Source organism: Salmo salar, chromosome 10 (genome assembly GCF_965601325.2).
Source record: "Salmo salar chromosome 10, fSalSal1, whole genome shotgun sequence".
NCBI lineage: Eukaryota > Metazoa > Chordata > Actinopteri > Salmoniformes > Salmonidae > Salmo > Salmo salar.
This window is the reverse complement of record NC_138300.1, coordinates 30,445,399-30,456,444: the sequence shown is the minus strand read 5'-3', so window position 1 is coordinate 30,456,444 and position 11,046 is coordinate 30,445,399. Positions and strand designations below refer to the sequence as shown.

Genomic DNA, 11,046 nt, shown 5'->3' with positions numbered 1-11,046 from the left:
CTGGGAGGTGCTGCGCTCAGGGAGGCCGGAGGAGGGGCTTTTCACGTGTACCATCTGTGGCCGCAGAGGTCACACTGCTGGTCGGTGCCGGGTTGGTTCCTCTAGGGATCGAGGCAGCAGGCAGGGCACTCTGGCGTCGCCCCAGGTGAGCATGCACCACTCTCATCCAGAGCCCTCTGTTGTACACCTGTTTGTGCATGCTTACTTTGCTGAGTTTTCCCCGCATTCCCAGCATAAGGCGCTCGTCGATTCAGGCGCGGTTGGGAATTTTATCGACAGAGCATTTGCCCATAGGTTAGGGATCCCTATTGTTCCAGTGGTTAGGCCTTTCCCAGTTCATGCTCTGGACAGTCGACCATTAGGGTCCGGGATAAATAGGGAAGCTACCATCCCCCTGGGCATGGTGACGCAGGGGGGTCACGAGGAGAGAATCAGTCTCTTCCTCATTGACTCTCCTGCGTTTCCCGTGGTACTAGGCCTTCCCTGGTTAGCTCGTCATGGCCCCACCATTTCATGGCAACAGAGGGCTCTCACGGGGTGGTCGCGAGAGTGCTCAGGGAGGTGTTTAGGGGTTTCCGTTGGTGCTACTATGGTGGAAAGTCCAGACCAGGTCTCCACCGTGCGCATTCCCCCAAATATGCCGATTTGGCTCTCGCCTCCGATTTGGCGACTCAATTACCACCCCATCGACGGGGGGATTGTGCAATAAATCTCCTGGTAGACACTGCACTTCCCAGGATTCACGTGTATCCCCTGTCACAGACGGAGACGGCGGCTATGGAAACATATGTCTCCGAATCCCTGCGTCAGGGGTACATTCGGTCCTCCACTTCACCCGCCTCCTCGAGTTTCTTTTTGTGAAGAAGGAGGGAGTTCTGCGCCCGTGTATTGACTACTGAGGCCTAAATCAGATCACAGTGAGGTACAGTTACCCGCTACCTCTTATCGCCACGGCGATTGAGTCAATGCACGGGGCGCGCTTCTTCACCAAACTAGATCTCAGGAGCGCTTACAACCTGGTGCGTATCAGGGAGGGAGACGAGTGGAAGACGGCGTTCAGTACGACCTCAGGGCATTATGAGTATCTCGTCATGCCGTACGGGTTGATGAATGCTCCATCAGTCTTCCAAGCCTTTGTAGACGAGATTTTCAGGGACCTGCACGGGCAGGGTGTAGTGGTGTATATTGATGACATTCTGATATACTCCGCTACACGCGCCGAGCATGTGTCCCAGGGTGCTTGGTCGACTGTTGGAGCATGACCTGTACGTCAAGGCTGACAAATGCCTATTCTTCCAACAGTCCGTCTCCTTCCTAGGGTATCGCATTTCCACCTCGGGGGTGGAGATGGAGAGTGACCGCATTTCAGCCGTGCGTAATTGGCCGACTCCCACCACGGTAAAGGAGGTGCAGCGGTTTCTAGGGTTTGCCAATTACTACCGGAGGTTTATCCGGGGTTTTGGTCAGGTAGCGGCTCCCATTACCTCACTGCTGAAGGGGGGACCGGTGCATTTGCAGTGGTCGGCTGAGGCGGACAGGGCTTTTGGTCACCTGAGCGCTCTGTTTACCTCGGCTCCCGTGCTGGCCCATCCGGATCCCTCTTTGGCGTTCATAGCGGAGGTGGATGTGTCCAATGGCTGGGATAGGAGCCGTGCTCTCTCAGCGCTCGGGTACGACACCGAAGCTCCACCCCTGTGCCTTCTTCTCGAGGAAGCTCAGCCCGGTGGAGCGAAACTATGACGTGTGGGACCGGAAGCTGTTGGCTGTCGTCAAGGCTCTGAAGGCGTGGAGACATTGGCTTGAGGGGGCTAAACACCCTTTTCTCATCTAGACTGACCACCACAATCTGGAGTACATCCGGGCAGCGAGGAGACTGAACCCTCGTCAGGCAAGGTGGGCCATGTTTATCACCCGTTTTGTTTTCACCCTTTCTTACAGACCAGGTTTCCAGAACATGAAGACAGACGCACTGTCCCGGCTGTATGACACAGAGGAGCGGCCCATGGATCCCACTCCCATACTCCCGGCCTCCTGCCTGGTGGCACCAGTAGTGTGGGAGCTGGACGCGGACATTGAGCAGGCGTTACGTGCAGAGCCCGCTCCCCTCCAGTGTCCCGCTGGGCGTCTGTACGTTCTGTCTGCTGTCCGTGATCGGCTGATCTATTGGGTCCACACGTCATCTTCCTCTGGTCATCCAGGCATCGGTCGGACGGTGCGCTGTCTGAGTGGGAAGTACTGGTGGCCCACAACAAAGTCAAGGTTTTGGAGTGGCCATCACAAAGCCCTGACCTCAATCCCATAGAAAATTTGTGGGCAGAACTGAAAAAGCGTGTGCGAGCAAGGAGGCTTACAAACCTGAGTCAGTTACACCAGCTCTGTCAGGAGGAATGGGCCAAAATTCACCCAACTTATTGTGGGAAGCTTGTGGAAGGCTACCCGAAACGTTTGACCCAAGTTAAACAATTTAAAGGCAATGCTACCAAATACTAATTGAGTGTATGTAAACTTCTGATCCACTGGGAATGTGATGAAAGAAATAAAAGCTGAAATAAATCATTCTCTGCTATTTTTCTGACATTTCACATTCTTAAAATAAAGTGGTGATCCTAACTGACCTAAGACAGGGAATGTTTACTAGGATTAAATGTCAGGAATTGTGAAAAACAGAGTTTAAATGTATTTAGCTAAGGTGTATGTAAACTTCCGACTTCAACTGTATATGCCTCATTGTTAGTAGTAGTTGTGACTGTATTGCCATGGCACAGGCGGAAGTGGAGGAAATGTTTGCCCCCTAGTCCCCGGTAAGATGGCCATCTCTAAAGGGGGCTGGGCGATTATTATGATGGGAAGTCCTATAGCTCCTCCTCATCCCCTGTTTTCTGTCTTTCTAGATTGTTACTGTCCCACCCTAAATCCACATTTAGATTTTACCTCCAAATTAGTGACCTTTTTTTCCCCTTTTGAAGACTGCAACCCTTTGACAATTCTGATATGGCAGGTGTAACAGTGAGTTAGCAAGATATCTCTCTGATACTTGTATTAGTCTGTCTGTTTGATAGAGTCAGAAAGAGATTTGACAGGGTTTTAATTGTGTACCAGAGTAATTCCACTCCAGATAGAATGAACTCCCTCTCCGTCTATGTCATACTGGGTGAGCTCCTATTCATTTTAATTTCCTCATTGACTAATTAGAATTGTCTTAATTGTTCATATACATTTCCAGTGGTGTAAAGTACTTAAGTAAAAATACTTTAAAGTACTACTTAAGTAGTTTTATGGGGTATCTGTACTTTACTATTTATTTTTTTGACAACTTGTCCTTTTACTTCACTACATTTCTAAAGAAAATAATGTACTTTTTACTCCATGCATTTTCCCTGACACCCAAAAGTATTTTGAAGGCTTAGCAGGACTGGAAAATGGTCCAATTCATGCACTTATCAAGAGAACACGTGGTCCCCAATCCCTACTGCTTCTGATCTGGCGAACTCACTAAACCAAATGCATCATTTGTAAATAATGTCTGAGTGTTTGAGTCTGCCCCTGGCTATACGTAAATGTCTTAAACAAGAAAATGGTGTCGTCTGCTTTGCTTAATATAGGGAATTTGAAATTATTTATGCTTTTATTTTTTTTTTTTATTTACAAATACTTCTAGACTTTTACTCAAGTCGTATTTTACCAGGTGACTTTTACTTTTACTTGAGTAACTTTCTATTAAGGTATCTATACTTTTACTCAAGTATCACAATTAGATCCTTTTTCCACCACTGTACATTTCAATGGTCAATTATTGTCATTGATAATGTGCATGATGATATAACCCGGTCTGAATTTTTTTATTTTTTTTATTTACAAATACTTCTAGACTTTTACTCAAGTCGTATTTTACCAGGTGACTTTTACTTTTACTTGAGTAACTTTCTATTAAGGTATCTATACTTTTACTCAAGTATCACAATTAGATACTTTTTCCACCACTGTACATTTCAATGGTCAATTATTGTCATTGATAATGTGCATGATGATATAACCCGGTCTGAATTTTGATTAACGGCAGTGCACTCTGCATAGGCTACATTTTTTAAATATGTTTAGTGTAGCCTATTAGTTGAATGTGAGAATGGGGTAAAATGTCACTCTTAAGAGAACATGTTTAGGTGGGTTTATTTGAGTGCTATCGACTCTTGTATTTTTCTTGCCATAAGCTCCATGACCATGATTGTAGGTTGTGTGGAGTCTTGTTGTGAAGGAAAGGATTAGAAATGGCAGGAAAGGACATGCGTGTACATTCCTCCTACCCCATGGGGATGATATCCATCTACAGACTCATTAGAGACTGTTTCCCATTCCTCTGCCCACTGAGTGTATATACAGTAATGTTGTTACTGCTCTATTTCCTACTCCTGAATAGTAAACAGAGTTAACTTCTGATAACATTGATCAATGATCCTTTTTTTCTTCTTCATCAGGTCTAACAGCATTGATGATCCAAATTACAGACTCTAAAGGTAAAACATACACACATACTCATATACACATACTCATATACACACACTCATATACACACACACTCATATACACACACTCATATACACACACAGAAATGTCCAGAAATAATGAGCTTCCCTCTTTCTCTAGGGTCTCCCAATATCAGAGCGGTTCTGTCTGTTTGGCCCCCAGGATCAACCATCTACTTAAGGGAATCTGTGGCCCTGAGATGCAGTGTGGAAGCAGGTGCTAACTATTCTTGGACCTATCACTGGTTCAGACACACATCTCACAAACTTGTGACCCCAAACGCTAGACACATAATCAGTGGTGACAGTTACTCCATCACTGGGGTTGCCAAGGCTGACGGTGGTAGCTACTGGTGCCAGGCTGAGCGGAATGGCTCAACCACACCCTTACTCAGTGACCCAGCCCACTTGACTGTGTCAGGTGAGACAACCTTCAGTCTAGTCACTGTTCTCTGATTGGTTGGATGCAATATGCCTACTGCTATTGGTATCAATGCACACATAACCTCATCAAAGATGAGTAGCCATTTGGTGTTATGGCATTAGTAGAGTGAGTAATCCTAAAAATGTCACCCCCACTTATTGTACCCATCTCTCTCGCAGAGCTGACCCCACCCTCTTTGGTAGTGATCCCCAACAGCCGACAGCACTTCCAAGGGAAGCGCTTCTCACTCCAGTGCCCTGCTGTGTCTGAGAGCAACTCCACAGAGAGTAACTCCACAGACTGGACATTGTGGCAGCTCACTGACTTTGGAGTTAGGTCTGGGTGTCAGACACTAGAGGGCACTGTCAGGAAGGACGTTCCTGGAGCTTGCAGCCTCTCCTCTCTACACAGTGGCTTGTACTGGTGTGAGAGCAGCAAATGGCGCAGCAACACGGTCAACATCACAGTGAGCTGTGAGCCATATCTGTATCACTGTCTGATACATTAGCAGTATTGTGATCATGTGGTTGGGGGGAAATAATGCCATGTGCCTGTGGAAATCGAGATCATGCATAAGAAAGCAAGTAAGATACACTATATGTAATGGTCTATGCCTATGGTCTAGTGTCTTCTCTTGTGTCTCACAGATGGTTCCATGATCATTGTGGGCCCTGCTCACCCTGTCACAGAGGGAGATCAGGTGACTCTGCACTGCCGGTACTGGTTCCACAAACCTAACCAGACCACCTTCTACAAAGACGGAGTAGAGGTTGTTTCTCTGAACGTCACAGAGATGACCATTGACAATGTGAACGGTGCAGACGAGGGCTTCTACAAGTGTGCTGAACCTGAGGAGAAGTTGGAGAGCCCAGAGAGTTGGCTGTCTGTGAGAAGTAAGACCAAACGGTTGGGCACAACTGCGGCCCAAATATTTTACTACCTCCCAATACTGCTTGATATACAGATTAACTTCATTTTACGTTGCATTGATTTTTTATGCCTTTATTTTAGGGAACTCCACCTCAGAAGAGAGAAAGACATTGTCCTCTGAAGGTACAGTGTCTACACATATAACCCTTCAATCACCTCAACCCCCCTCCTCCAACACACACACATGCACGTGCGCGTGCACACTCGACTTATATGGGTTCATGTTTTTCCCCATTCAGGTACCTGGATATGGGTGTTGCTGTTCTGTTGCATTGTGGTTATCCTGTTGCTTATTCCTGTTGTTATGTTACTGGTTCGTCACTACAGGTTAGTAGTTATTACCTTCAACAAATATCTCTGTTTACTAATCACATTCAATGGACATAAAAACACTCTGTAGTGAGCAGTAAACTCTGTATGTGTCACTAACCAGTCTGTTATTGGGTTCAAGGTTGTGTATCTGGTGCACCCGCAGCTGTTTCTCCTCCAAAGAAGGGCCACCCCCAGGAGAGGCACCCCAGACCAAGCAGGATGTGACTGAGGTACAGTGGGATCTGGGCTGGATGGAGATGGCCAACCTGTTGGACAAGCAGCAGTACCCTGCCACTGCCAGCTAAACTCTATCACTCAAACCAGAGACTAGTGTGCTTTACACTATACAGAACATACCAGAGGAGGCTGGTGGGAGAAGCTATAGGAGGACAGGCTCATTGTAGTGGAATAAATGGAAGAGAGTCACAAGTGGTTTCCATATGTTTGATGTGTTTGATACTGTTCCATTTATTCCATTCCAGCCATTACAACGAACCTGTCCTCCTATTGCTCCTCCCACAAGCCTCCTCTGGTACAAACATATTCATTATCCTTTGTATCTGTTTCTCACTGTTTCTGTTTCTCACAAGAGTTTTTCTTTTATCTGGTCAAATTAAGCAATAAAGAGGATGTACAGTATGAGTTAAAAACAATTGTGTACGAGCACAATTTTTCCATCTGTATCATTAAAGTCACTTCACCTTCATGTTCCACCTGTAGGTGAACTAGTGATGAGTATCAGTAATGCTGTTTCTGTACAGTAAATCCCTTCCATTTACTGTAAGGTACCTCTCTACTTATGAATAGGTTTCATTTGGCTGCTTGAGAATTTGACAATAGAAACAGGTGTGAAATACTAATCTTACTGCAGAAAAAAACATATTTTCTATTTAATGTGAAATTTGAGGCTTACTGGGAGAAAATTCTACTGTTAAAACAGAAGAGTGATTGAAACAGCTGGTGAGTTTTACAATACTTTCAAATATATTTTACTCACATTACTGTCCTATTGTTTAATTGGTATTTAATATCCAAAAGCATTGACTTGAGAGTTAAATCTCTCAAATAGTAAATATAAGAATTTACACCACAGTTTTAAACCACAGTTTTGCTTGTTTAAAGAGATGTGACCCTTTTATTAAACTTCCGCCTAAAATGACATACCCAAATCTAACTGCCTGTAGCTCAGGCCTGTAGCTTAAGCAAGGATATGCACATTCTTGATATCATTTGAAAGGAAACACTTTGAAGTTTGTGGAAATGTGAAATTAATGTAGGAGAATATTACACATTAGATCTGGTAAAAGAGAATACAAAGAAAAAAACCTGTGGATTTTTTTTGTACCATAATCTTTTAAATGCAAGAGAAAGGCCATAATGTATTATTCCAACCCAGGTGCAATTTAGATTTTGGCCACTAGATGGCAGCAGTGTATGTGCAACGTTTTAGACTGATCCAATGAACCATTGTATATCTGTTCAAAATGTTGTATCAAGACCGCCCAAATGTGCCTAATTGGTTTATTAATACATTTTCAAGTTAATAATTGTACACTCTCTTCAAACAATAGCATGGTATTCTTTCACTGTAATAGCTACTGTAAATTGGACAGTGCAGTTAGATTAACAAGAATTTAAGCTTTCTGCCCATATCAGATATGTCTATGTCCTGGGAAATGATTTGTTACTTACAACCTCATGCTTATCACATTAGCCTATGTTAGTTCAACCATCCCGCAGGGGGGACAAGAATGGACAACAATCCCGTAGAGGTTTTTAAACAAATGTGGTTTCTACTGACAATTGAGATGTACAAACTTTGGCATAAGGGGACGACGAGCAGATAAGAGACAATCCATCATTTCAATTAAGACATTAATGAGCAAGCTACGACGGACACAGTCAATATAACTATTTGTTCAGCACTTTTGAAATGTACAGCGACAGAATTCAGAACATGGGCTGTTCTTACAGTGTACTCCTTGTACAAGTTAGAACCATAAGATAAATAAATGGGGCATATAAACAGACAATGAAAGCTCTTACAATATTCAATGATTACATTTCTCTAAAACAGGTTATAGGCTATTTGTGCACCACCAAGTTAGAACATTAATTGGTGAAAATAGACCACATTGAACGCCGTTTGGGTCTTTGTGTGTCAAAAAAGATACACGTCATATAAGTTAAATAACTCAATTATATTATAGAATGTTGTGTGTGCTGAATTTGCACGTGCAAGCCAAGCAACACAAATACTATCAGTAGCACTGTCAAAGCTGTACCAAAAAGTAGCCAAACAAGCACACACCAGCCATGAACGATGTGTTACAAAACCACGTTGGTGAAAATAGACCGAATTATTAGGGTGAGGCACATGCACTACTAACAGTTTACTACACAATATACACTTAGTATTACTTTCTTAGCTACAGTATGCATATCTCCCTTGCATATTACATAATTTATGCAGCAGCATACAAGGCATTTTTGGATTCACCTTTTGAAGGTGGCGCAGCGGTCCTTTGTGGGCAAATTTTGTCAACAAACTTTGTCATCAAAGTCTGGCATTCTCTGGATTTATGATGGGTACTCGGGAAAAAAAACAGCCACTCCATTGAATAGCAGGCTAACGTTAGTGGTTTCTTGCTATGCTCGCAGTTAGCCACTGATTCCTTCCAAACGGCTCATTGTTGTGTAATCTTAATGTACAATTGCCGAGCACCGACACGTTTAATCTATAATTTATATTCATTATTTTCTTCATGTGACAAGGATTAAAAAGGATTTGCCAGTAGATTGTCGACTTGATGACAACTAATGATGACTGCTAGCTAAGACTTTGAAAGTAAATCCAATCAAAGCTACTGTAGATATTCCGTGATTTGATGTCATTCTATCTGTGGCAAGAGCAGGAGTTCTCAGTGTTTTGTATAGTCATACTATACTTGGCATGTAGGTTTCTCACTTATGGGTGGCACAGATCGCGACATGGGGTAGGGGAATAGGCAGGTTATATTAAAAATTAAATACTGTATTATTTACTTTAGTAAAAAAAAAATGTTTTTGTGGACTGTAGTGTTTTTTGTGGACATTAGTATATAATTTACAACACTGCTTTTTTTGCGGATACTACTGTAGTATTTACTGCAACATTATATAGTAAGTAGGTTACACATGATCGAGGTATACTACAGTGTGTAGTATAGTATTCTACAGTATATTCCAGTGTGTTATATATAATTCTATAGTAAGTAGTGTATTATGCTATAGTAAACTGTATAATGTTTTCATGTGGGATTGTCACGGTCACCGGCTTGTTCTATCCAAGCGGTGCTATCACTTTGGATAGAACAAGCCGTGCGGGCACCGTTCTGTATTTTTTTGCGCTTAGGCCTCTGAGATTTAGGTTCAGGCTGAGGCTCAAAAACAGAATAATAATCATCAGAGATGTCATGATTAATTTCTTCCCCACCACCTGAGTCGTTTTCATTCAGTTTTTGTACCAACGCTAACGCAGCATGTGCATCCATTCATCTTGGTCTTCTTGCCATTGTAAATTATGCACGCTCTCACTGTGTACTCCAAGTGGCCCCATATAGACTGATAAAACTGCTTGGATTCGGTGGACTGATATAGGGTACATACCATTTTGAGATTATATTTAGTATATATTAATGTAATAGACTGCCCCCCCGTTCTTCATTCATATTTGGTGATTACATAATTATGCATCGTTCGCTTCTACTCGCTCATCAACTCACCCATTCTCCCCCTTTCTCCCCATCATACTTTACTTCATTTATTTATCATCTGTTATATGTTTGAAATTAGTTTTAGTATAGTTTACGTTCAGATTCGAGGCAATTACCGGGGTGATTATCAACTGGCAACGGCACCTTCAATCCAGGGGCGGTCAGTGCCATTTAGGAAGGACGATTTTTTTTAAATGAGCGTAGCCTTATTTCTATTACTGCATAATGAATGACTGGCACTCATTTTCAATTCACCTAGTTCAATGTAACAGCGATAGGCTTAGGCTACTACATGATATTAGAATGTTCCATATACCCATCACGAGGTTGCTACAACGTAGCCTATGGATGAAAGTTTACAAAGTAGGTGCACACAGGTTGAGAGGGAAATTTGAGAGGACAGACATTGACACATGGATAGACAGTGGCACATTCAATACTGCCTTACACACTCTTGCCTGTATCTAGCAGATTATCATTACTCCAATAGTTGCAAATGAGAGTTTCTATTGGACAAATTCAAGTATGTTTATCCCCATTTTGTTCCATTTGTTTCCATTTAAGAAATGTTTTTCAACAGAATCGGCAGAATGAATACACCCCTAATCAGGCGTAATCACAGTTCACTTTCATAGCAGCCACGCTCTCCTCTCTCTTTTTTATCTCCGCTTGTGGACTTCAAGGTAAGCTTGAAGTCCACAAATTTGATTTGATTTGAAGCAAGAAAGAGATATAGAGAGATCAGCTGTATGTGACCAGGCGAAAAAACCTTTCCAAGCCAAACCATATCATAACCTCTACACACAGCCTACATTGTTATCACCATATTAGCTTAAAGTAAGGTCATAGTCAACATAGCAAATATAACTAACACGTTAATAAACCCTCTACAATCATGCAGTAATGTTAGTGTACAGTCAGTAAGCAGTTAAGCACTTACACCAGCGGGCCTCGGTCGCAATAAATTAGTACAACCAAAAGCTTACCTTGACTTGGAAGAGTTCCAGTGTTGTGCTGGATTGTCATAGCCAACTAGCTAACATAGCATCCCTCAGTTTGAGCAAGGCGTTTGAGTAGGCTAGCTGCATTTCCTAGCCAAGTAAGT

The 11,046-nt window shown here is 42.9% G+C and overlaps 1 protein-coding gene across 1 annotated transcript; it reads left to right on the top strand.

The window, feature by feature from the left end:
* Positions 1–2,906: 2,906 nt before the first annotated feature.
* Positions 2,907–6,897, top strand: LOC106614022 (high affinity immunoglobulin gamma Fc receptor I). Its single transcript, XM_014216914.3, has 8 exons — positions 2,907–3,151; positions 4,473–4,511; positions 4,642–4,941; positions 5,124–5,417; positions 5,592–5,837; positions 5,956–5,997; positions 6,114–6,201; positions 6,326–6,897. The coding sequence occupies exons 1-8, from the start codon at positions 3,121–3,123 to the stop codon at positions 6,489–6,491; spliced, it is 1,206 nt and encodes a 401-aa protein (XP_014072389.2). The 5' UTR covers positions 2,907–3,120; the 3' UTR covers positions 6,492–6,897.
* The last annotated feature ends 4,149 nt before the right edge of the window (positions 6,898–11,046 follow it).